This window comes from Raphanus sativus, chromosome 1, assembly GCF_000801105.2.
Source record: "Raphanus sativus cultivar WK10039 chromosome 1, ASM80110v3, whole genome shotgun sequence".
Lineage (NCBI taxonomy): Eukaryota > Viridiplantae > Streptophyta > Magnoliopsida > Brassicales > Brassicaceae > Raphanus > Raphanus sativus.
The window spans coordinates 8,918,834-8,946,517 of NC_079511.1; the positions used below are offsets into that span (position 1 = coordinate 8,918,834).

The window sequence follows — 27,684 nt, forward strand, 5'->3', positions numbered from 1 at the left end:
AAAAAAATAGAGAGGAATGAAAATCTGAGTATGCCGGTTCCAAGTTTCATTGGTATGCCCATAATCACACATTGTGTGACTTGCTCTATCTTTCCCGCTAATTGCAGCACTAAATAATGATCTGCAGTTCTCTCTCAAAAGAAGCCTGCATCAGCACACTTTTTTCCATCTTCTGTATCCCAAAACTTCAATAATTTCTCCTCAATTGAAATGTGATATCAATGCACAATCAGCTGCAACATACCCTTCCTATGAATTGATCAACAAATTGAATCTTTACAAGTTAAGAGCTTGTGCTTAAAACAGAGAGAATGATCTTTCACTAAACCACTGTTCAGCAGCAATATTTCATTCTTTATGCAAGGATGATAATCCTGAAACCAGGCCAAACCATGAACTAAGTTGTTCGATTGTTCTAATCTACAAGACCTTTGCTGTCACTTCAAGTGATTTATGGTAGGTTTCATTTTCTGGTTTCTGCAAAGATGCAACAAGTATTCAAAAACAAAATGCTAAAAATAAACAGTATTTTAACCATTGATTTCAAATGGAAAAGCAAATGACTTCATCCACAGCAAGTTTAAAGAAGCGAGAAACTAAGTCAAAGCTGTATTTAGATTCAGTCTCTTCAGGAGCCAAAAACGCAAGAGTGGTAATGGCCTATACGATTACGAACACTAAACACACATGTTATAACCAATCCATTAGATCACATCATATTTTTTCAAATCTTAAAAACTAACTCGTCTGAGACCAAAGTTAGAAACAGGTATTGATTAACTCGTCTAAGACCAAAGTTAGAAACATTTATTGATATAATCTTGAAACGCTGATCCTCTCTCTTAGCGGCACCAAGCTGAGCCGTATCTGCATCTTCTGTCTGTTTAGGATTAGACAGGTTGATCGCCATAGCTAACATGGCTTGATACTTCTCCTCCATCGTCAAATTGAAACCAACACCATCCACAGTCACCGCTAGATCACGTCCGTGTTACCAAAATCTGGGCTCTAGCTAGAGCTACGAATAGGGACGAGATCGATCATTGGTCTAGTCGTCTAACCTGTGATGGACTGATGGTCTCGGAATCCGCCACCGACGCCACTACTTCCTCCGATGTAGAGTTTAGAAAGGATGCTTCATCTTCGGAACTGATCTATCTCTCTCTCTCTAACAGTCTCTAGTTTATCTCTTCAGTTCGTGATAGAGAAATCAACGAAGAAGAAAACGTAAAGCATCAAGGCAATGACATGGAGAAACAAAATGTTTTGATTGGTTTGTATGTTTTTTTCAGTTATTGACATGTCTATTTCTAATGCTTTTAAAAATCTGATGTGTCAACACCAAGAAACACACTTGCTTCATTATTGTGTTGATTTGAATCTAGCTCATACACATATTTCTAATGTATGATCTTTTTTTTAATACCTTCCCTCGAAATAGTGAAACTTGTAATCATTAATCTCACAGAATCCATCATTTTCTTCTTAGATTGAACGGATTATTGTCCAAAGCGGATTTATAGGTCAGGGTGTGGATTCGTTTTGATACCGTGATAAATTTCCTATACTTCTGACTTCAAACTAATTGACCGCAAATAAAATGACTAAAATCGTTTATATATTACTCGAATCCCATGTATATTTCCAATATGAGATTTTCTCATCATCACAAAACCTGGTTATTCACGTATTTAAACCCTATTACAATAATATGATTAACCAAATACAAGACTATGCAACAGTGAGAGGAATTAATAGAAAATATTGTTAAAACATTTCTACCTAACTATTACAAAGTATGATTTGATATAGCTGGTTTTTCATGCTTTGAAGATTTGTATATAGTTTTGCGCATCTATACTATTAAAGTAGAAGCATATTAGTATTTTTACTCTTTTTACCCTTACTAAGAAGTCTTTCCTTTGTATTCATTTAGGATATTGTGGACATTTTGTACCGGTTTCCTAATTTAATTTTGGTCTGTGATTATTTCCATGTTTGATACTACATTGTTTTAGTATTTTTCTAACCGGTCATGTTTGAAACTGCGTCGTTTTTTAAACTATTTAATGGTTTGGTTTTAAATCGCTTTTTTCTTAAATCTAATATCATCTACTATTGATTAATTTCTGATTCGAAATGATAATATAGTTGAATATTGCCGAAAAGAACTAAAGTTTTCGGTGAAGTCGATTGGTTCCGTTATGAGTTTGGTTAGTCTGGTAAGTTATTTAAATTCAATAATAGCATGCCGATTATTCTTTAAGATTTTAGTTAATTCTAAAATTATTAATTTTGACAACAATCATTATCATTTAAAACAATTTTGAAAAATATAAATATATTTTAAACAAATTTCCAACTTATGATCACCAAATTTGTCTTATCATTAAAAAAATCACAATCGTTCAACGGCAGATCCGAGTTGGGTTTCAAAACACCGATCAAAACTATAAAACTGTTATATTGATTTATATTTAAAATATCTAATTCAAAATTAAAAACCTAAAAATACATTTATAATATAGTTTTAACCAAAAATAAACTCGGATATAAAATACATATATGAAACGGGTTATATAAATGCATATACAAGACGGATTATATAAATGTGATTATATAAAGTTTTCAACAAAAATAAACATGCGCTTTGAAAGCGCGGATCAAAATCTAGTTGTTAAAGAAAACTCTAGATACTAAACGGACGGTCATTCAATGCTTGACATCTGAAGCTTTTAATCAGATACCTAAATTATTTATTAGTTAGAAAGATTAGGCATTTATAAACTGTAGTAATATATTATAATTTACTGACAATAAATTTATATTCTAATATATTAATTATTATAAATTATAAAAAATAAAATAGATATTATTTGTAATATTATTATAAATTTAAATAGTTTAGAAGATAATCAGATTTATATGACCTACAACAGTGTCTAAATGGTGTCGTCTAAACCACTTTTTAAAATACTGGTTTTAAGTGTCAGATAAAAAAACAATGATTTAGCTAAGTGTGTGGTGTATTTTGATAGTATAGGAAACACCAAAACTTTAGGGTAAGAGGCTGATGAAAAAGATAGTGGAGGGGTAGATTTTGGGGCAATAAATAGTGAGGAGGTTTTCATTATGAATTGGTGCATTTCATTCCTTGAAGTGGACATCAATTCACATGGGTTAATAGCAACTCTAAGTCCATTTTGTGGGATTTTGTTTCTTTTTTTCTCGAAACTAAAAGGAAATAATTTACGTTAAAGTTCCTTTATAAACGAAAGTAAAGAATTTGTCAAAGCAAAATTGCCAAGAAGAATAAAGGATGATTTGAAGAAGGTCCTGGAAGTGATGAGTGCGACATAGGAAAATATGTTTTAACTCCTATTAAGCTGTAATGCTCTCGAATTAATTTGTTGACCATTATTAAACCCTAAAGATTTTTCTTTCTTTTATTGAGCCCTAGAGAGTTAATTTCGACGTCTTACTCTTACTATTCGTTTTACGCTGTGCTTTGGATTCTGTAATCCATTACCCTCTAGCGTACTAGTAAATGGACCCATCAACTGAAAGTTGTCTTGTACCGTCCGTCGCATGAACCAAAAGGGAGAAAATTGTTAAAATTCCGTTAAATGATTCGCCACATTACACTAACCAATATTATTACGTCTTCTCCATTTCATCAAATGTGTTCCGTAACTTCGGATTTATTACCGTTACAATTGATAATTTTTAATAGTTTTCTTGTTAAGTAACGGTTGTAGTGATCAATGATCTGTTACAAAAAAAAGTTATCACTAATCAACGTGACCACATCACATGCATGGTACTCACGCAAGATTTGATGATATTTTATTGAAAAATAAGATTTGATGGAATGATGATATATAGTAATATTTTCTTCCAACTAAAAATAAAACTTATTACACTTCACACAATGTATGTTTAGTTTGCATATTTTTGGGTCAGATTTAACGTTTGTACATAGCTAACCAATATATATATTTCTAGTTACGCATATGTGAAAATTGATTTCTAATCTCAGATAAAAAGTAGTGACTATCGACTTCCAAATTCAATATAGTTTAGATTTAAATTATATATATTATTTTGCTTGTTTTATGCTCTTGAGTCTTGAGAATGAGCATGTTAAAAAAACGAGTACGATTAACAACTTGGTTGTAAGCCAAAAATGAAGTGCGAGCTAAACTAATTGCTCGTCCAGCACTATTGTTTATAAGATAATACTTATTAAAACTGGTAGAAAAATATGCAGCGGGTAGTGGTAAATATTTTTTTTTTTGACATCAGGTAGTGGTAAATTATTTTATTTCTTTTAGCTTTTGTTATATTTTAATTGACTCTTGATATATTGGGGTCACACTGCATATTTTTTTTTTGCTAAACTCACACTGCATATTGCGGAATTGCCAACGTCATTACGTCAACATCTCTTTATCAGTAAATAAAAGAAAACGGAAACGGTAGGCGCAGAGGTGAACCCCGTTGAAAAGTTGCTAACTATTTTTGGTGAGGAGAAACAAAAAGAAATAAAGAGCTCGAGAAACAAAACCATCCAGTCTTTTCTTACAACGAAAAATGAGTTTATTTTTCCGAGAAAGTCTCACAGATATACTTCTTTCCTCATTCTGCTTTGTTCCTTTTGGTTCTAATCTCTCTCTTCCTCGATTACCTATTTACTGTGGTCTTTTTAATTCTTAATCTCTTATCGTCTTCTCCGAAATGATTTCACTGCAACCCAACTAGGGTTTTTTGTAAAAGCAAAGCTAACAATCCTAAAGAGAATCCATCTGCCTCTCTCTCTTCCCTCAATAAATATGCTACCATCTTCCCTCTCTCACATTACTAAACAATCTAATACAAGACCTCTGTGTTTTTCTCCATCCATGTGGATGTGGTGAATACAAATTTTAATAGGGTCTCTTTAATAGGAGAGTGGAAAACAAAATTGGATCTTAAGTTTCTATTCGTTTCCTTTCACGAGGGTTTGACAAAGAGTTTCTTACAGATTTCTTTGGCATTCTGTCCACCTCCTTTTATGTACATAAATGTATGTATATGTGTTGTGTGCGAAAGAAGGAGGTGGCCATATTGCCAGTAGACATCTGTTAGGGTTTCTTAGTAAAACCCTCTTGATATACATATTTATTAGTGTTTTGAATCTGGTCAGCTTGATCTGTTACTTGGCGATGATCAACAAGCCTTCTCTTGATTCCTATATCTTTGATTATGTTTCTCTTTATTTTTATCTGAGTCATACATAAGTTTGTTTTTCATATTGATCCTTGCATCTATGTTGATCTAGATCTTACGTTTTTTTTTTGTAAAACCTTTTATAACCTTTGGTTTTCCTCCTTTCGCGTGTAGAACCAATTTGGACTCTATCGTGATAAGGTTGACTAGTGCAAGGTCTTGATGTTCGTCTTCTAGAAAAGGTTAAACACAAAGAAAAAGAGAAGGACCCAGATTTCCAAAAAAGTTGCACGTTTTTTTATTTACTTTGACAACGTAGTAATAGGGAGAAAGGAAAAGCATCTTGTTTTGGAGTCCACAATGTTATTATGATGTTCCCTTATTCTATTTGAAGTTGAAGAAACAGTCCAGTAATAGAGATTTTGAGCATTCCTTCATTGGTATCATTTCTGACCTATATATACAGGTTCATAAATCATAGCTTGCTTTTTTTTTATCGTGAGTTGAAAATAGTTCATAATTTTCTTGTTCCTCCAAGCTTTGTTGCTTGATCATACCTATTTATCATCATCTCTAGAGAAAAACACGCAAGTAGTACACTTATTTATACTTTTAAGTATTTTTGTGCAGTCTTGCTTAAGCCATAAATGATCGATTGGTCCAATAGACCAAGTTTAAAGAGATCTAGATAGTTTGGTATTTTGGGGTTTGCGTGAGGATATATTATAACAGAGCATAAATCTCCACACGACCTGGGTTTAAGAGTTCTGAGTAATGAGCTGCCTAACATGACAAACATGTTCGAAGTAACTAGATTTTGCATTTAAAAGAAAGATGCCACTGTGGGAAGTGTTCTCAAAATTAGCTCATATCTAAACGTGGTTATTTCTATCTAGGCCAATGCCAATGTGGGACAATGAGTTTGGCAAATTTGCATGGAGCTCTATTGATCAACAATTAAAAATATAATATTGCGGCCTTGATGATGAATCTCTCGAATCAACCTTATCGATTATTGTACATAATCCCAGAACGATACTTGATAAAGGAATAGGCGAAGTGGTGGTGATCTCATAAAATAGTAGCTCACTTATCAAACCTTAAAATCCCAAATCATTGACTGTTGTCTCAAGACTAGAAAAAGTTGTAAATGGGTATTATCGCATTCAACAATCTCTAGATTTGTGAGGGAGAACCAGGATGCGGGCTTAGATACATAGGGAACTTCAGGGTTCATGTAAAGATTTTTTAGTAACCTACTTTACTCGATATTTCTCAAAGTCTTGTAAAAGTTACGAAACCAAGGTCAGTAACTAAAAACTCAAAACTCTTGGTGGTTCTTTCTATTACTTGACCACTCTCGTTGTCAATTTTATCTGGAATCGAATAAGACGTAAAAATACGTAACAAAATCTAGACAAGAAATTTTCTTAATAAAACAGCTAGTATCAAACTGTTCTATAATTTCATGAAATGTTATTGTTTTACTATAGACACTAGATTTTGATCTAACTTTTTAAATCACGAGATTATTTTCATAACAAATCAGATTTATTTGATATAAATTTAAATTTTTATCGTGTCTATATTTAAATATTATAAATGAATGTTATATTCAGTGTTTTGAAATCTGACTCAAACAAATGGTTAAACTGACAAATCTGGTAATCCGTTATATAACCTAATTTAGTTTTCAAAAAAAAACTTGTTATTTAAAAATCTTATAAAACCCGTTAAAACCGGTTCCTGACTACCTGTGGATCGATAGGTGACTTGATAGTAATTTGATTTGGTTTAAATTGGTATTTTAGGGTATTCTAATACATATTCATGAATATTTAGAAAATGGTGATATGATTCTCTAATTTTACAAAAGTTAACTATATAAATTTTTAATCAAACTAATTTTTTTATCTCGTTGTAAGTGTAATATATGAATCAATAAAAACAAATAAGATTTGACCATCAACAATTCATATACGTCTATTACGATTTGGTGATTTACGTTTGTAAGAAAATATAATTGTTTATTTATTTAGTAAGTTTAGTTTAGTTGTTCACATGTTATTCGTTTTGATGTTTTGTTTTTGGTTTATTTTAAATTTAAAAGTTAATTTTACTATTCACATTAAACATAAATATTTATTAATTTTTGTTTTTTAAATATATTTTTATCATGCATATAATTCCTAATTTATATATAGTTATATTTTAAAACAAATTAAACTATTAACCTATACTCTCTTGCATCAATTTCTGTTAATGTAATTTTCATTATGTAACTAGATATGAGCATGTGCGTTACAGTGGGTTTTTTTTTGATGTTTTAATCTAATAAAGAATATAAAATAATAAATAAATTTATTATAATTTATGATTGTTTTTATATATATTGTGTAAAATTTATTTAATAATTAAAAACTTGTTTTCACACGTAAATTCAAATTAATATTTGCATTTTATAATTATGGTGCATAGATGAATTGTTATCAACTTTGTACCTAAAAATAGAGAAAATATCATATTTAAAAGTTTAAGTTGAATCCAACCGGAAATAAGAATTAGAATGAAACAAAATTTTGAAAGTTAAATAACAACAATCGAGTTAATGCCAACATTATGCACTTTCTTATGTACTAAATTGATGTTTTATTAGATAAGTTTTGAAAATTTTATTTTTGAAAGGATTTTTTTTTTTAAAAAAGAAACACATTCTATTTTATAAATATCATTTTTATTTACAATTTAAAAATAAAAAATACTATTAGTACTCTTTTACATTTTTAGGATTTTAGAAAGGAAAAATTACTGTCATATAACCTTTACAACTTTAATACTATTTTAAAACTTTTTAATTAATTAAGTTTTAGTATCATCAAATTCTCTCTTAAAATATTATCAAATAAATTTCTACAATTTTCTTTTGGTTAGGACTTAAAAATATATATATATAAATCTCTTTTGTTTTGGCTTTGTTTTTTTCTAAATAAAACAATTATCAAATATTCTTTTACAGTTTTTAGGGTCTTAGAAAAGGAAATTGTATTACATAATCTCTTATAACTATATTTTGGCTATGATTTAGAAAAAATAAAGTCACTATCAAATAAATATTTCCATTTAAAGCAAAAGAGATTGACAAATATATTACATGTCTATTCGAATAACCAGTAAAAAAATATATTCATAAAATATTAATAATAACATGTTCCATCATATATTAAATATTTAATAGCAGCTAAATATTAATATTTATTTTTCATATTTTCATGTATTATATTTAGGTATATGTAATTTTAATACTCTAACTGTAAAAATTATATTTTATGTATTTGGTGAAGGCTTTGAATAATTTATTTCTTCTATTTGTATTAATGTGCTATTGTATATATACAAATTATTATGCATATATCACTATTTAATATATAAATAATATAATATAATTGATTAGTTAATTAAATTTAGTATAAATATAAATTAAATTTATTAGTTTTAAAGAATAATATATACGTTATTTACTTCCTTAATTTTAGGCATTATTTACAATTAATAATAATAAGATAAGTAAAAAATAAAATAAAAACTAAATAAATATAATGGTCTAGTCTAGACTTTTTGTAATTAAATAAAAATTGATTATGTTTTAATGATATGATATAAAGTTTAGTGAGACAGAGTAGAAATCTCTTTGATCTAGTGGTTTGATCAAGAGTTTATTAATGCTTCTATATTAAAAAGTCTTGATATCGAGTCTTAGTGTAAACAAAATAATTTGAATTAATGAAATAAATTTTATAAGAGATTTGTAGTATGGTGCAAAGAATACCGTCAAGCGTGAATCCGATAACGCGACTCAAAAAAATAGTTTAGTGAGACTGAATAAACCATCGACATTATCATTGATATAAATATAAACCTACAATCCTACTATGTATAGGTTCTGCAGCCAGGGGTTAACCCAGGATTTCATCAATTGAATTTTTTGCTAAACGATTCTATCCCAAACATTTAGTTTAGTGGGCTTATAGGACTTTACAGCCTATTATAATCCATATGAGCTAAAAACGGGCCTTACACGTGAACCGTTATCATAAGGTTCACCTTCAATGTGGTCATTCAAGCATACAAATATCATCTTTTAACTCGATTTAACTTCTTAGTTGTTACTTGTTTGATATGTAACCACAAACGTAAAATAAATAAAAGTTCGAGACCACAGTGTTGATCTCTACATGTGAGAGCTAGAGATTCATTTTTTAGTTTAAAATGAGTTATTGTTTTTTGGTCTAAAAATGAGTTTACTGTTGATATTTAGCAACGACGTTATGTTGAGAAAATCACAGGCTACGCATAGTTTATTTTTGAACAATCAACTAACCAGCGTTGCGGGAGGGATCAAGTTTACATAAAATGGTTCCAAATCAAGTATAGCAAATGGGGGCCTCAAGCATGACTTACAGTCTTACACACTCTTTTGTTTCGACACATTGTTCTATAAATCTGTTTATCATAACGTTACGGTTAAAAAATAGGTTTAGTTCTAAGAATCAGTGTGTTTGAGAATTAGATGTGCTAACTTTTAATATATATTTGAAAAATTGTCCCAGTCTGAATATGTAATGGATGCCGTGTCTAACAACATGATTCTATATGCATTTACACTTGGATTCGAATTTCGTATATGAGAAGAATGAACACATAAAGCAGATTTAAGAGGATATGCGAATCTACGTGCCACTAAATTTGTCTCTTCTGATATATTTTAGTGAAACTCTTAAGAAAAGGTTGAAAATCATAAAAATAGATAAATAAAAGTAGCTTACATGAATATCAATCACACACAAATCTATAAAGTAGAATACCCAATGGAAAAGTTAATAGTAATGGAATTGAGGTGGCTGAACATAGCAAAATGCCAAAGTATTAGGATTTAGGAATTTATGGATAGTGTACTATCGTACTATACATATATTTGTACGACTCGTTAGCATGAAAAATAAACTAGTCTTTTTTTTCTTTTCTTTTTTTTGTAACAAAATAAACTATAGTCTATAGTCTACGTCTACGATGATGGATTAGTTTCTACCAGAAACTAAAATACAATCAATGGTTAGTGTAGTTGCTTACATACATCATTGACTAGTCTACATCTACAGATGTTGTAGTTGGTCAGAGTGTAGCAGAAACCAAGAGTCAGAGGAAAATAATTAATATGCATATATTAATCTAGTTTATGTTTTTATCTAATTAATAAAAATGTTAATAGTACAATCTTTACAATTGGATTTTTGGTAATATCACTAAAACATTACTATTATAGTAACATCTTTAATTCTTATTAAACATAAGATTTAATCTTTACAAAAATAGAGATTAAAATACAATTTTTTTTTAAAAAAAAATGGCGACATAACCCAAAAAATGTCGACAGATTCATCAAAAAATGGCAGCATCATCTACCACGCGAGCTCTTTCCATGTTCTCACGTTTCCTTATTCTTTTTAAAATGTCTCCTAACAAACATGTGATCTCAACCGCACGCGCCGCTTCCCTATATATAATCGATCAACGCTAATTCTTGATTTCCCTTCCACTCAACGAAACTCACCGCTAAATCAAATAAGTCTTTTTTTTTAGTTTTCGTTTCTGTCGCAGAGATTTATTTAAAGTTCTAATCATATAATGGGATCCCTCTCGGCGTTTGAGGAGCGGCTGCAGTATCCGAGGGCAAGGCGGGACGAGTCCATCGTTGAAGATTATCACGGCGTTACAGTCGCCGATCCTTACCGTTGGTAAAAACGTTTACGTTTTCAGCTGTGACTTCACTTTTTTTTTAATGATCACTTTATTGAGTTGACTATTAATCATGGTTGGAGATTCTTCTTACCGGAGATTTTAAATTTCCTGCTGTTTTGTCGGAAGTTGATTGAGTTCTTGTAATAAAATGATTTTGATTTTAAAATTTTTGACCAATCGTGTTTCGAGCTTTTTCTGGACCATCTATATTAAAATTCGGCCTATTTTAGATAGTTACTAGACCAGTTATTTTGAAAACTTGGCCCATTTCTGGACCACTTTTATGTTTGTTTCTTTGTGATTTGATATAGACCGGGTACCGGTTTGGCCCAATTGTAAAATTATTTCGGTTAAGGGTCGTTTTTTTTTTCTGTTAGGTTGGAAGATCCTGAAGCAGAGGAAGTGAAAGAGTTTGTGGAGAAGCAAGTGAACTTGTCTGATTCAGTTTTGAAAACTTGCGAAACAAAGGAAAAGCTTCATGAGAAAATTACAAAGCTCGTTGATCATCCTCGCTATGATACTCCCTTCAAGCGAGGAAACAGTTACTTTTACTTCCATAACACGGGTCTTCAAGCTCAGAGTGTGCTTTATATCCAGGTAACTTCAAAGTATTAGAATAATCTTCCCAATCTTCAGTTTAGTTGACTTAAGTTTTTTTTATTTTAAAATTTGTTTTGTAAATTTAGTATGTAGAAGTTGTTGTTCTTATTATGTTCACAAGAGTTTATATACACAAGAGTTTCACCGACATATCGAAGATTTAGATATAACTCCTAATCTAGTTACATCATTATCTCTTTCACATTAGTATATATCTATAACATAAATATTATCCTCCTATACTCCCCCTCAAATTGGGAATATGAAAATTTCTTATACCCAACTTGAACAACAAGTTTTCAAACTGAGCTCTTCCAAGTGCTTTTGTCAACACATCAGCCACCTGCTCTGTTGTTCTCACATGTACTGTCTTCAAAATGCCATCCTGTATTGCATCTCTCACCTGATGACAATCTGATTCTATATGTTTGGTTCTCTCGTGGAAAACCGGATTAGCTGCAATATACATTGCCGATTTACTGTCACAATACAGTTCAGACGCTCTCTGCTGTCCTGCTCCCAAGTCGTACAGTAGTCTCCTCAACCATTTAATTTCACGAGTAGCTTGTGCCATAGATCAATATTCAGCTTCAGCTGACGAATGTGACACCACTTTCTGCTTCTTCGTTTTCCACGACACAGGCGAGTTTCCAACAAGAGTCACATAAGCACTCAAAGACCGCCTGGTAACTGGACATGCTGACCAATCAGCATCACAGTAAACAGATAAACTGAGATCAGACCGTGAGCTTAACAAAATCCCCTGTCCCGGAGTTCCTTTAAGATACCGTACTACACGCATAGCTGCCTCCCATTGCCTCTTTCTAGGCGCTTTCATAAATTGTGATAAGATGTGGACAGGATATGAAATGTCTGGTCTAGTAATCGACAAGTATATTAAACGCCCTACCAGTCTTCGATATTGCTCAGCATCTCGAAGAAAAGGACTCTTATCCAACCCAAGCTTGTGATGTTGCTCCATGGGAGTAGCTACCGGTTTTGCTCCCAACAGTCCAACATCCGAGATCAAGTCCAATGCATACTTACGCTGAGTAAGCATGAAACCTTCATCACCACGGCCAACTTCAATACCAAGAAAGTATTTTAACTTTCCCAAATCCTTCATATGAAAACACTTGCTCAGATAATCTTTGAACCTAGTCAACAAGTTCATGTCATTCCCACACACTAACAGATCATCAACATAGATAAGTACTCGAAGCTCCTTTCCTTTCTTTGAGTAAACAAACAGAGAGTAGTCGGCATACGAGTGTTTGAAGCCGTACTTCTTCAATGCATCGGTGAGCTTGGAGTACCAACATCTAGGCGCCTGCTTGAGCCCATAAACAGCCTTGTGCAGACGTAAAACCTTGTTCGGACCCGCGTGTTCAAACCCTTGAGGCAATTTCATATATACCTCCTCCTTAAGGTCTCCATGCAAAAATGCATTGTGCACATCCATCTGGTGAATCATCCATCCTTTACCAGCCACCACACGTAACAAGCTTCTCACTGTAGTCATCTTTGCTACAGGTGCAAAGGTTTCTTTGAAATCTCTCCCTTTCACCTGCCTATTTCCCAAAGCTACTAACCTCGATTTAGGTCTCTCCATCGTACCGTCTGCATTGTACTTGTATTTGTATATCCACATGTTGCCTATAGCCTTCTAGCCAGGCGGTAGATCAACCACACTAAAGGTCTTGTTATCTTCAAAGGCAACAATCTCCTTTTTCATAGAATCACGCCATATCTTTTGCTGCATTGCCTCTTTGTAATTTCGTGGTTCCTTCTCAAGAGTAATAGCCGCCAAGAACGCCTTATGAGCTGGAGAGAAACGTTCATCAGAAATATAATTCTCTAAAGGATATGGAGTGTTACCTTGGACTGTCGTCGAGGACTCTGATTTGAGTGATGATGCAGCGAGATCGTGATGGGGTGTTTTTAAGTATTGAGCATTGTAACTCACATAGTCGCGGAGCTTAACTGACGGTTCCTTAGCTCTGTGACCTCTCCCCAATTCCTCAACAACCTCTGTCACTGCTGCAGTCGTGTCCTCTGTTTCAACTTCGGTACTCTGTTTTTCACTATCAACAGTCTTGGTTTCGGTAACCTCAGTCTCAGCTACAGGTGATACAGCAGCTTCACTCCCCCTGTTTTCTCCAGAAGTGTTCAACATCCAGTCACCATCTGGTGTATTCGAGTATCCTAATTGCTCCACAACGACAGCATTTTCTTCTGGATAGGGAAATTTTTCTTCAAAGAAACTTACATCCCTTGATACTACAAACTCATTAGTATCCAAATCATAGGCTCGCCAGCTTTTTTTCCCGAAAGGATAGCCCACAAAGATGCAATGCCTACTCCTCTCACTAAATTTGTCTTTTCCCCTATCACGATGATGTACATAACAGAGTGAGCCGAAAACTCGTAGCAACTCATACGTTGGTTTAGTACCAAACAGTATCTCATGTGGAGAACATCCTTTTAGCACTTTAGACGGTGTCAAATTAATGACATGTGTAGCTGTAGTAATAGCCTCTCCCCAGAACTTCACAGGCAAGTTAGCTTGAAACAGCAATGCTCTTGCGACATTGAGAATATGTCTGTGTTTTCTCTCGACACGTCCGTTTTGTTGTGGAGTGTCCACGCAACTTGTCTGATGAACAATTCCACTGTCTTGAAAGTACTTTCCCAAGCACATAAACTCAGTACCATTGTCACTTCTAACCATTTGAACTGATAGTCCAAACTGTTTCTCCGAATAAACACAAAATCTTTGCAACACTTGCTTAACCTCCGACTTGGTCAGCAACAAATAGGTCCATACAGCGCGAGAAAAATCATCCACAATTGTGAGAAAATAACTAGCACCACACGAAGCTGGAACACGGTAAGGTCCCCACACATCAACGTGAATAAGCTCAAAACACTTGCTCGTTTTATTAATACTGTCATTAAAAACATCCCTTGTTTGCTTAGCTCTATAACATACGTCACACGGACTAGAGAAAGCTTTATTACTAACACCAGAAAACTCAGATAATGAAGACAAAACACCAAAAGCAGGATGCCCAAGCCTCCGATGCCACAGAAGTTGATCCTTACAGCAATCCACTCTGTTAGCTCTCGCAGGTCTCACATCCTTAAAGTAATACACTCCATCACGTTCCTCACCGGCTCCAATCAGAGTCATCGAAGAACGGTCCTGCAATACACAAATAGTATCAGTAAACAAAGCAAAGCAGTTGCTATACTTTAACAGCTTTGAAACTGATATCAAGGTACAATCCAATTTCGGTACAAATAGCACATCTTTAAGTGCTATCTTATCCGTGAGAATCAAGTCTCCCATTTGACTTGATGTGGATCTTCCACCATCAGCAAATCCAACAACACAAGGAAGTGTTTTCTTCACATTAACAAGTCGTGTAACATCACCCGTCATGTGGTGTGAAGCTCCTGAATCAATTATCACATCACCAAGGGTCTTACCAGACAATCTGTCAGACTGATTGCTTGACCTCCCATCGTTTATGATCGAAGTGATTGCCTTCCACTGCTCAGGAGTAAGATCTGATCCACCAGAACCATGCGAGTTCGTCGCGTGTGCTGATCCACGACCTCCTCCTCTTCCACTAGAGCCACCACGACTTCCTCTTCCTGCACCTTTTCCTCGTCTCTCATTCATCCATTCTGGATAACCAACAATTTGCCAGCAATTATTCTTCTCATGCCCTGTCTTTCCACAGTTGGAACAGATTCTATCTCTTGCTCTGTTTCCAAAACCAGAACTGTTATTATCAGTTCTTGTGCTTGACTCACGACTGTCTCTGCCATCGCGAGTTGCTGTAGTATCTTCTGTATTCCCTTCCTTTCGTGACACAAAACCAACAGCTTCCTGAGAAACAGCCTCACGTGATTTAAGTGAGTTCAAACGAGCTTCCTCCCGTATAACTTTGGCATAAACCTTCCCTAAATCTGGGAGTTCATCTGCTTCAACAATAGCAGTAACCACATTCCCAAATTTCGACTCATCCAGTCCCATGATGAACTGAAACACCCTCTCATCATCTCGCTCCTTCTCGTATGCTACAGCTGCAGAGCAACTACACGCTGGAGGTGGTCTGTACGTCTGTAGCTCCTCCCACATCACTGCGAGTCGACCGTAATAGTCAATCACTGCTTGTCCATTCTGTCTGCATGATGACAACTGCTCCATTAGCTGATAGATACGAACCTTGTTGCCAACCTCGAACCTCTTTTTCAGATTCTCCCACAACTTGCAAGCTTCCGTAATGAAAGTTACAGTAGATCGTACCCGTGGCTCTATTGAAGAACGGATCCAACCTACAATCATAGAATTAACACTCAACCAAGACTCCAATTCAGGACTATCATCGGTTGGTTTCACTAGGGTTCCATCTATGAAACCTGATTTCTTCTTAGCTCGGAGAGCATTCATCATCTCCAACGCCCACTCATTATAGTTATCTCCTTTCAACTGAACAGATGTGATTAAAGCACCTGGATTGTCAGAAGAAAACAACGTGTAAGGCGACGTCACAATCGTCTCACCTTTACTCGCCACTATCTGTTTCGAATCACCCGTATCTCCCATGATGACTTCGAAAACGTATCAAAATAGATTTCTTCACAAACACGTTAAGCAGATCTAAGCTCTGATACCATGTAAATTTAGTATGTCGAAGTTGTTGTTCTTATTATGTTCACAAGAGTTTATATACACAAGAGTTTCACCGACATATCAGAGATTTAGAGATTACTCCTAATCTAGTTACATCATTATCTCTTTCACATTAGTATATATCTATAACATAAATATTATCCTCCTATATGTTTTTTATTTTTTAGGATGATTTGGATTCTGAAGCAGAGGTTTTGCTTGACCCCAATACCCTTAGTGATGATGGAACAGTTTCTTTAAACTCTTTAGCTATCAGTGAGGATGGTAAGTATATGGCTTATGGGCTTTGCTCAAGTGGTAGTGATTGGGTAACTATTAAACTGATGAAGATTGAAGACAAGACAGTGGAGCCTGATACTTTATCTTGGGTATGGTTTCTTCAAGTTTGAATTCTACTACTCCTCACTTAGTCATTGACATGCATCTGTTGATTTTCAGGTTAAGTTTAGTGGAATTACATGGACACATGATGGTCTTGGGTTTTTCTACAGTCGTTACCCAGCTCCACAGTGAGTTTTGTGCATTACTATAAAATATTTTTGAAGAAATGGTTGAATTTTAATGACTGTTGCTTATTGTGGTTTGTTATTTGTAGAGAGGGAGAGAAGATAGATGCTGGCACAGAGACTAATTCTAACCTTTACCATGAGTTGTACTACCATTTCCTAGGGACTGATCAGTCTGAAGATGTTTTATGTTGGAGAGACCAAGACAATCCTAAACACATGTTTGGTTCAAAAGTCACAGATGATGGAAAGGTAAAAGCTAGCCCCACTTCTCCTCACTTCAAAGTTTGGTTGTAACCTCTATATATTTATTTTTCTTAATGTAGTACTTAATCATGACCGTTGAAGAAGGGTGTGACCCTGTAAACAAAGTCTATCACTGTGATCTCTCATCACTTCCTAAAGGTCTAGAAGGTTTTAGAGGAAGCAAATCTCTACTTCCATTTGTTAAGCTCATCGACACATTCGAGGCGCAATACATTGCTATCGCAAACGACGAGACACTGTTTACTTTCTTTACAAACAAAGATGCTCCGAGGTACAAGTTAGTTCGAGTTGATCTTAAGGAACCGAGCACTTGGACCGATGTTATACCCGAACACGAGAAAGATGTCCTCTCAACAGCTTGTGTAGTTAATGGAAACCAGCTTGTGGTTAGCTACATGAGCGATGTAAAACACATATTGCAGGTTAGAGACTTGGAGTCCGGTTCCTTGCTGCACACGTTACCCGTAGATATTGGCTCAGTGTGTGGAGTTTTTGCTAGGCGTAAAGACACAACCTTCTTCTTTAGGTTTACAAGCTTCCTTACACCCGGTGTGATTTACAAATGTGACTTATCTGATGAAGCTCCCCTAGTTACAGTCTTCCGTGAAATCGATGTACCTGGATTCGATAGAACATCATTTCAAGTCACTCAGGTAACGTGTATCACAAGCTTTTTATTTACTTTTTTTTTAATCCATATCTTGATTACTATGTTTTTAACTTTTTTATAGGTGTTTTATCCGAGTAAGGATGGAACAAAGATACCAATGTTCATAGTGGCTAGAAAAGAGATAGAGCTAGATGGATCACACCCTTGTTTGCTCTATGCGTATGGTGGGTTTAGCATAAGCATGACGCCGTTTTTCAGTGCAACTCGTATCGTGCTTAGTATGCATCTAGGTGCTGTGTTCTGTTTTGCAAACATACGTGGTGGTGGTGAGTATGGTGAGGAATGGCACAAAGCTGGCGCGCTTGCTAACAAGCAGAATTGCCTCGATGATTTTATTGCTGGAGCTGAGTATTTGGTTTCTGCTGGTTATACACAACCGAAGAAGCTTTGTATAGAAGGTAGTAGTAACGGTGGTATACTAATAGGAGCTTGCATTAATCAGGTAGAGATTTTTAAAGCTCTAGTTTGTGAAAATAGTAATCATATAGTTAGATGAAGAGTTTTGTTTATTGTATGACACAGAGACCGGATCTGTTTGGCTGTGCATTGGCTCATGTTGGGGTCATGGACATGCTCCGGTTTCATAAGTTTACTATAGGACATGCTTGGACTTCTGAGTTTGGTTGTTCTGACAAGGAAGAAGAGTTTCATTGGTTGATTAAGTAAGTGTTTTATCAGGTCAAAACATAAAGCTTCCTTGTTTGGTAAGATATAAGATAGCTGATGGTTTTTGATCTTTAATAAATTAAAAAGGTATTCGCCTCTGCATAATGTGAAGAGACCATGGGAACAGAAGACGGATGCGTTTGTTCAGTACCCATCAACGATGTTGTTAACTGCTGATCATGACGATAGAGTCGTCCCACTTCATACATTCAAGTTGCTTGCGGTTAGTCTTTTGTCTCTTGTTTGCCTTTTGCATCTTCTTCTTCTTCTTCCGTTGAAACCTGTTTTGCTTTGGCAGACGATGCAATATGAATTAGGTTTGAGTTTAGAGAATAGTCCACAGACGAACCCTATTATTGCTCGTATTGAAGTTAAAGCCGGGCATGGAGCAGGGCGTCCAACACAAAAGATTGTGAGTAATCAGTTTAATATTTTTTTGTTCATTATATATACTTGAGAAAGTGAAGTGGCAGAGTGATGTTTGCGAGTTGCAACAGATTGACGAGGCGGCTGATCGGTATGGGTTTATGGCAAAGATGGTGGATGCTACTTGGCTTGACTAAACATGACATGAAGATATCAGTTTCTTGTTATATCCTAAGAGAGAGGAAAGTGAGAGAACTACTGCTTACTATATAATTTTGTTAACCGACAGAGATCTTTACAATAATAAACTCCATGTGCTGCGTTCAGCTTATACTGTCATAATGATATACTAAGATAGTGTTTGAGTGGAAGCAGTTTCAAATCTAGCTGAATCACTGAATGAATCCACATTACAATTTTAAGTAATACTATATTTTAAAATTTAAAATACAGTAATAAGTTATGGGGGAAATGTGAATCAAGACTACAAAAATGAGAGTTTGTTTGGATTGTTGGTACTTGGCATTCAAGAATCGCCCATTTTGACATCAGTGACATCAAGTTGTATTATCTCCGCCCTGCATCCTAAAATTGATCCCATGCTGTAACCAAAAAATGAGGTTAATAAGGTTCAATGCTTCTTGTTACCATTCTTCTTTTTTCTAATATAAAGAAGGGATGTCATTATTTTTACTGTACCTTGGACTGGTACGACCAAGATCTCCATGAACAAACTCTTTGATGTATGTTCCAGCCTGCACTTAATGAATTTTAAAATTTGCCCATCTTTTATAAGTTATGATAAAAACTACAATGAGGTGAGTTGGAAGATGTTGCAACCTGTGTGCATAGATGCAGTAGAAAGTAGTGAGAGCTTCCTTTTATCTTTTCCACTTTCATCCTGAGGATTGGAACCAACAACGACCGACTCTTACCGAACAAGAATAAGCTTAAAGGTAAGTAAAACACACAAAAAACTTGATAGATCGTCACTAACCAGTGTATAGTCCTTTCACGTTCCAGCGGACTTCGGCGGTGAAGCACTCTTACCGGTGTCTTCTGCAAGATTTTCTACAGTGACATATAATACGGAAGAAGACAATTAGTTTGCATTGGGAACTAAAAACGGTGTTTGGACATGCATATGTCACTTTAAATATAATCCGAAGAATTATATTTCACCAAAAAGATTAGCAAAAAGAAAAACCAAGCGACTCACCAATTCTATCAGTGAAGAAATTGAGTTGATATCTTTCTCTTCAAGTGGACGAGCAATCCATACAAGTGCAGCATATTGCTTCTGCAATATTATATCAAAAATATCCGGAGTAGTTGGTTCAATAGTTTTATTACACTTCTTACTAAACTATTGATTGAGTTAAGGTAACAATATAACGATAGCATTTAAGCAAAACTGACCTGTTTCTCTGCTTCTCCTTCACGCATCATTGCCCAACACTGACTTCCTATGAATTTAAGATCTTTAACTCCGACCTACATCAAGAAAACTGCTTGTAAGCTCGCAAACAAAGCACATAATCAACTGATACAATATATGTGTTCAATTGATTAGGACTTACTAGTTTTTTCTCTGAGTTGTTTATCTTCTCTTCAATTTCCATCAATGATTGCTGAGATGGGCATTTGCGGGAGTTCTGAACCTCGATTAAGAAAGGTCTACCTGAACCCAACATCCGTACCTGAATAGAGCTCTTTCATATTATCATCCTAAAACTGTTTGAATTTAAACATGAAATTCGGAGAAGGGAAATATGCTAACATCAATATCTTCTCTGCCAGCAGCATGGAACTTGTAGGAATCCCCAAGGCATGCCGGAAGAATGTTTCCACCAATTAACTCCTGAAAAAAGGAATATAACAATCTCTCAACCACCTATTATCTTTTAAGAATAGTATATAGATATATCCAGATAGCTACAGAGTGTACTACCTCAACAGACGCTTCACCCATTCTTTCATCATCAATTATCCATCGTGTTTGACTTACATTTCTAGAGTACTGCAAAGATAAGTTTAACCGTCAATGAAATAGACCTCCAATAAGAGGTAAAAAGATCTGCTTGGTCATCTGTGAATCCATTTGTTACCAAACTACAATTTGCACACAAATGAATGGCTAGGTCACAACACACTATGTTTAAAGAGCATGAAAATATTGACTTACTTTAAAGTATCTCCCACTAAAAAAGATAGGCATCTTGTTGCAATTAACTGACAAGATGCATGGTTCATAAACCTGGTCATATAAAAAAGATGAGTTCTTGAAAGCCAAATAATGACAATACGAACCCAAAAAAAGTTCTAATTTAATATAAATCTAGGGTCAAACATGCAAGCAATTACCTTTTCAAATGAATTCTCAGACATAGAGGTTGATCCATTCTCTTCGTCTGCATAAACAAGATCAATACATGAAATACACAATACAATAGCAGTTACAATTTTGAAATTGATTGGGACATTCTGTATATAAACTGTACGGACTGATGTAGGTGACCACGAGGTCCAAAAAGTGTAGAAACCGTCATAAGAAGACATGGGGATAGGCAATGCTAGACAGGATTCAAGAAATAAAGTATACATGCATTTTTGAAGCGCAGATAAAGAGGTAGGCATAAAATGCAAAACACCTCCCTGGAAATTAAAAGAAAACTCATAGATGTCTTCTGACATACATTAAAAGACAGAACAATTTGATACATGAAGTTCAACTATTTTTTAAACTCCTTAAACATCACAAGTATGGTTCAAAATTTGAAGTAATAATGTACGCACCATCAGTCCATTTTCATAGATGATTTATGAGGAGTTCAAACAAAAGCGTCAACCAAGAAAAATAGATGACCGTAGAGTCTCGGCATACCTGTTTTCCTCTTCTTTCTTTCATGAGTTGTTTCAGACGCATCTTGAACCTCATCTGATGTCATAGAGTAAGTCAAACGGATGTGGAAAGAGCTCGAGTCTGATTTAGCGCCCTGCAAAACTCAAAACAAGGACGACAAGCAAAGACTTCAATCCCTGAAAGTTTTCTATACTACCACAGATTTGGTAGTTCACATCATGTTGCATAAAGTACTAAGCAGTAGAAACATGGGTGAAAACCTAAGCAAGTCTAACAATTTTAGAAAACAGAACAACAGACTCACCAACGATGCTTTAAGTGGATCCAAGACTAGAACTTTCAAGGCATCCTTAACAGAAATCTTTTCACTCTGCACCCAACCTTCAGTCTCATACTTTCCTTTAAGGTATAACCTACAAAGTTAAAAAAAAACATCAACACATGATCACAAACCAAAAAAAAAACAGAGAAAATTGCAAAAAGAGATATACTTTCCAAGACCCAATACGCAAATAAAACCAAAAGCTTACAAGACAGCACGCTCATTCTCCACGACGGTTGATGGCACAGAGACTTCTAAACCAAAGCTATCGAACTCATGACCTTCCCGCTTCACCAACTCCGTTACCCTTGCAGCGTAGTCACTACCACACTCCGATCTCGCCAGCGTTTGTTTCGCATCGGAGAAAACGAACTGCAATACACCTAAACAGACAATGCAGACTCTGGAGCAGCTAGACTCCGACGAAGCAGCAGCAGCAGCAGAAGCTTCCTCTAGCCAGCTCCGTAGAGTCGACGCCGAGACTGATGACAGATCGGAATCGAAAGGCTCCACGGATACCAATCGGAATACACATCTCTCGCATACCTAAACACAGATCACAGCAAAATGAATTAATTTAACCTAATTCGGAAGAGAAACCCTAAGAAGCAATGAGAGGAAGATTATAGAGGATAACAGACCCCGAGAGATAGCAGATCTTTGACAGAACTAGAGTGTAGTGATTGAGCTGCTTGGTACACGCGTCGGTCACTGTCGCTTACGAGGCCGTTGGAAAGACCGGATGAGTCGCCGGCCGAGGGTTTTGTTTCGTCGGACATTTTGTTCTTTTGAAAAAATCGGCCGAGGCGGCTTGTAGCAGCAATTAGCAGCCAATATTGTGGAAGAAGGCCCTTCTAAGAAGGGTTACCAGAGGTCCCGAGTTCGATTTTCGGAACGCCCCTAATTTTTTATGTTTTTTCTTTTTTTCTGTTATTAGACCCAATTAATTTCCCGCCATCAATATTACGCTGTGCAATTATCTCTCAAACTTTTATTTTAAAAACCGTTTATATACTAATGAAGTGGCTGGGAGAAAATCCTAGCCGTCAAAAGAGAAAAAGATAGATTTTTCATAGTTTCAAGCCGATGATCGGAGGTTTCTCCAGCTCCGACATCGGCTTGTTTAATTCGTTTTGCATCTTTTTCTTGGATTTATTTTATTTTCCGTCACTGTTTTATTTTGAATCTGACAAGGATTTTTATTGTTCTTTTGTATGATTCTTCTAATTGGTTTGGAAAAACAAAACTTTTGGTTCAGTTGAACTGTTTAGAAAAGGTAATTGACATATCTACTGCGGATGGTGGCGACGGGTCTTACCGGCTTCAATCGTTGATGGCTTTTCATTCGATGGTGATGGAGTTTTTGCTGCAAACTATGGTTATTTCGAAAGGCAGCATGAAGTTCTATGGAACGGTAATCTCTTTGACTCTGCTAATAGAGCAATATAGAGAGTTGTCTTATCTCGATGGCTCCTACTGGAGTAATAAAAAGAGAATGACAATCGTTTTCAACTCACTCTGAAGCGTGGTGCTTTTGGATTCATACGAAGACTATCTCCTTTGAGATTCATCTATTCCAGAAGCAAATATGAAACTTTTATATGAAAAATCTTTAGTCATCCGTACGCAAAATAGATGTGTTAGTTTATTTTGGATCTCTACTGGTGTATCCTTTTCTATATTGTTTTGTTGGTTCTCATTGTTTAGAATTTTCTGCCTTGAAAGCTTAATAATACAATTCAGCGACAAAAAAAAAATACTAATGAAGTGGCTAAGAGCATGCGTGAGTGATTGATTTTGGAATGTACATCAGTGCATAATCCTAACATGTACCAAAGATTTGATGAAAATATCTTTTCAGCATTCATATATTATGTAAATAGATTTATCAAATTATCAAGAGAGTAAAAGAAAACAACAGAGAGATGAAAGAAACGGGAGAGAACATGGAAAGGTCAGAAATTCATCATGAAAATGGTTTAAACCGATTCTCTATCGCTCTCATCAGTTTTCAAAGCTACTCAAAAGCTGTCCTTGGTGGGCCCTACCGCATAGAAGAGCGTTCTTCGGGATCTGATATTCATCTCTGAGAGAAGTCGAGTTTGTGTAGACACGCACGTATAACTGTTGTCCCAAGTATTGTCTTTCCCACAACTCCGATCTCAGGTTCCACATTCCTACGTTGTCTAGTGCCACGTATATTGCAGTCCATGATCTTGGATACACCTATACACATATTATCATCCAACAATATTTCACTTGTTAGTGTGAAACAAACCCCCAACTTAACCTTTTTTATGCAAACTAAAAGTGTAAAAGTTTCACCTGAATAGTGCAGCGTGAGACTGCATCGTTTAGATTATAGACTTTTCTACTGCTAGGTCTCCACTTTCCCACCTCCATTCTGGTAGTTAGACCAAGTCCACAGTAGTTGATTATAAAATGCACATATATATAATATATATATTTATCTGTTTAGGGTTCTTTCTTTGTTAGAGAAACTTCGACAGTTTAACCTATATTAGAAAAGTGATTAGAGACCAATGTGGAAATACGTACCCAACAACATAGAAAGAGTAACCGTTGAAGTGCCAGCTTTGGACAATATTTTCCCAGTTCTCAAAGACAATCTCCACAAAGGCTCTGTGATCAGCTTGCAAGACAGATGTGACAGGGAATATTGGTGCATTTGTGGGCTGGTCAGATATGCTTCCAGGCTTATAGACGCCATTGATCTTGAAGTAATCCGCTAGTTTCAAAGGGGTGTCTGATGGAAAAAATGATGCGCTGTTCACGGCGTATCGTTGTTTGCCTTGGAGTTGTCCAGCAGAGTTAACAAGTTTGATGGTTCTTGTGACATTTATCGCTCCATAGTGGTATGTACCTTGTGGGTTTGGTCTTGGTCCACTCGCTGTAAGGTTTTTCCTACAACGCACGAAGAAAATTAACCACCAAGCTATAAGGCCAAAATTTCATGAATATCCTCTACGCTAGCAAAACAATATGAGCTTTATAATTTAAGGGATGCTGAAAGATTTTTCTTCAAAATTGTTGACAAGCAAATAACTGTTGAAGAACAAAAAAAACGTACCTGATGGTTCGAGCTTGGCTAAAAGACCAGCTCCATTGAGCTGGTGCAGCAGGGATAGGTCCAGAAACAGGTCCAGCAGAATTACTATAGTGGAGAACGCCGGTGGTGGTGAGGACATTTGAGGTAAACCTACTAGAGACCACAATGTAGTAATCTTTTGCAGGCTGGTTAGCCGTTATAAGGACCGAGTAAGACTGACCAACGTGAACATCAAGCGATGAGTACACATTCTGAAGAGTGTGTGTCCCTTCGACTTCAACCAACTTCATCTCATGGTTCTGGATGCGGAAGTTGAGAGAGTTTTGCAGTCCTACATTTGATATTCTCAGCCTATATGTATTACCTGTGGATATATTCACATCAGAACCGGTCAAAACGTTGAGCAAATGCTTTTAGCATTAACAAACAAGTGAGTTAAGAGAGGAGAAAGGAATAATAAACCTGGTTGAATGTTGAGTGCAGCACCACTACTATGACCATTAATGAGAATTCCATCTGGCGGAGGAAGCTTTCCGCCACTATCGAGCTGCGCTCTCAAGGCCTACATCAAGCAGCATTGCCATTTAAGGAAAAACAATTTGTTCCTATCTCTAACTATGAATAAACCAAAAATATATATACGATCCTTGTTGTTTCTTTAACGGCAGATCAAAATAGTCCATTCTTTTTTTTGTTTATTTCATCAATGATTTATCTTCTACATTCGTTGTCCCAATCTAAATGCATGCGCATTTTTTGATCATCTATCACAACGTAGAATTCTATAACAATTAACAAACACAACCGGATGAAACAATCACCTTGGTTCCCAAGTTCGGAAAAAATATCATATTATGTCATATAGTCGCAAATTATAAAAATTTAGTGTGTGTTTTATAACCAGAAGGTGTCTGGGCCACTATGCCCAAAAAGAATCGAACTAGCAGTGTAAAACCGCAAAACTATTAGCCAAACTCACCGTTAGTAATTTATTGCTATTCTTGTGTTAACTTAATGTTTATCTCCCTCTAAATCACATATATTAGACAACAATATTATGATGGCCATTCAAGGTTATGACAATCTACCATCTTATTATACGTCAACGTTGGAGCAAGAATCGATTACCTTATGATCGGTCTTGTACCAGTCACCGATGAGAACGGTGTAGTCATCAGCGGGAGGAGGGAAAGGAACGGGGATCATTGGACGGCTAGAGATACGAATACCTCCGAAACCGCCGGCTGCTTTGTGAAAGCCAAGCGATGGGAAGTAATAGAAGCTTCCGATCTGATCCTTAACCTGGAGAGCGTAAGTGTAGTTCTTCCCCGGCGGGATTGGGCAGGTCGTTCCGTACACTCCGTCTTGGAACGAGTTCTTTCTGTTTTGTATCCCGGTCCTTTGTGTCGGAATCATACAAAACATCGTCAGTCAATTTTTAAATCAAAATTTTAAACAATAACAAAAGTTGACCACGTAGGCATGTAGGTCACGTATATGAAATGAACAATCATCGTGCAGACACGGGCGTAGATAATTTAGAAACGCATGCAGTATATTACACGTCAGAGCGATAATCGATTACCTTGTGATTGACATAGGAAAAATATGTTTCACATACACGAATTATGGAATTGTGATGTACAGAAAAGAACTATGAACTGACAAGGAAAACAAATAGATACGTACCATGAAAGAAGAAAAGGCTCATCAAGTTCGTTGAACACGTTGATGATGATATTATCATTGGTGACAGAGCGTATTTCAGGTCCCGGAAACATCTTGTTAATCAATATACCCTAGCGGAAGGAGAGGAAATAAATCATAATCATCCGGTTAACAAAACTAATGTATGATCGATGAGGCAAGCAAAGCAAGTACCTGTTGTTGAACCCCCATAGGAGAGATAGTACCATAGGTTACGTGCCACTCGTAGAATATGTATGGATCTTCGGCCGCTGTGGCAATTAGAAGCGACAAACCGATAACAAAGGCATATGCGATTTTGAAGTTTGCAGCCAATTTAGTGTTCTTCATTTTCGGACCCTGAGATGTAGATAGGATAGGAAATGAAATATATATATATACACACATGCTTGAGTAAGGATTAGTGTGCTGCTTTTGAAATAGTCCAAAATTATTTGTTGGTCTCTATATTCTAAAGATTATCACCAAATTAATACGGTGAGAGAGGACAAAAATGTCAAGATATAGCCGCTAAGAGCATTTTTTGATTGATGACTATTGACTATATTTCTTTCTATAGTTATATTTAAAATAGATTTATTCAGATTCATTTCTATTTTAAGAAAATATATATATATTTAAATATATATAAACAGAGAAAAATAAAAAATGCTATTTTATAAGCTTTCAGATCTATCGTAAAATCATTATTCCTTATGTTTCATTTTAATTGGTGTTTTAAATTTTTTTTGTTTCAATTACGAAATCAATAATTTTTCTAACAATTGTGAAAATCCTTACCAACTAATAGAAAACAAAGATAGTGGGGATGATTAGCTGGACTTTATATCTTTACTTTAGATTTATTTATTTTTAAATCACCAATATTTACTAATCATGTTGTAGCTTTATTTTTTAAAATTAAAATTCACATCAAATTTTTTATTATTTTTTTATCA

At 35.3% G+C, this 27,684-nt stretch overlaps 3 protein-coding genes across 3 annotated transcripts; 1 reads left to right on the top strand and 2 right to left on the bottom strand.

Annotated features, from left to right (window-relative positions):
* Nucleotides 1-10,651: 10,651 nt before the first annotated feature.
* On the top strand, nucleotides 10,652-19,170 carry LOC108808468 (uncharacterized). Its single transcript, XM_018580608.2, has 11 exons — nucleotides 10,652-11,000; nucleotides 11,382-11,601; nucleotides 16,477-16,677; nucleotides 16,748-16,818; nucleotides 16,905-17,067; nucleotides 17,142-17,735; nucleotides 17,814-18,194; nucleotides 18,275-18,414; nucleotides 18,506-18,641; nucleotides 18,717-18,830; nucleotides 18,916-19,170. The coding sequence occupies exons 1-11, from the start codon at nucleotides 10,891-10,893 to the stop codon at nucleotides 18,979-18,981; spliced, it is 2,196 nt and encodes a 731-aa protein (XP_018436110.1). The 5' UTR covers nucleotides 10,652-10,890; the 3' UTR covers nucleotides 18,982-19,170.
* Nucleotides 19,151-22,838, bottom strand: LOC108808475 (uncharacterized). Its single transcript, XM_018580613.2, has 15 exons — nucleotides 22,611-22,838; nucleotides 22,178-22,515; nucleotides 21,952-22,060; nucleotides 21,669-21,780; nucleotides 21,149-21,195; nucleotides 20,970-21,041; nucleotides 20,736-20,804; nucleotides 20,565-20,645; nucleotides 20,365-20,484; nucleotides 20,204-20,278; nucleotides 20,004-20,084; nucleotides 19,782-19,855; nucleotides 19,625-19,685; nucleotides 19,484-19,539; nucleotides 19,151-19,386 (listed from the first exon to the last, which is right to left on the bottom strand). Exons 1-15 carry the CDS (start codon nucleotides 22,746-22,748, stop codon nucleotides 19,311-19,313), a joined length of 1,509 nt encoding a protein of 502 aa, XP_018436115.2. The 5' UTR covers nucleotides 22,749-22,838; the 3' UTR covers nucleotides 19,151-19,310.
* A 1,000-nt stretch (nucleotides 22,839-23,838) lies between these two features.
* Nucleotides 23,839-27,084, bottom strand: LOC108834901 (L-ascorbate oxidase homolog). Its single transcript, XM_018608215.2, has 8 exons — nucleotides 26,921-27,084; nucleotides 26,729-26,838; nucleotides 26,168-26,438; nucleotides 25,502-25,601; nucleotides 25,061-25,403; nucleotides 24,529-24,894; nucleotides 24,295-24,373; nucleotides 23,839-24,195 (listed from the first exon to the last, which is right to left on the bottom strand). Exons 1-8 carry the CDS (start codon nucleotides 27,074-27,076, stop codon nucleotides 23,974-23,976), a joined length of 1,647 nt encoding a protein of 548 aa, XP_018463717.2. The 5' UTR covers nucleotides 27,077-27,084; the 3' UTR covers nucleotides 23,839-23,973.
* Between the last annotated feature and the right edge of the window lie 600 nt (nucleotides 27,085-27,684).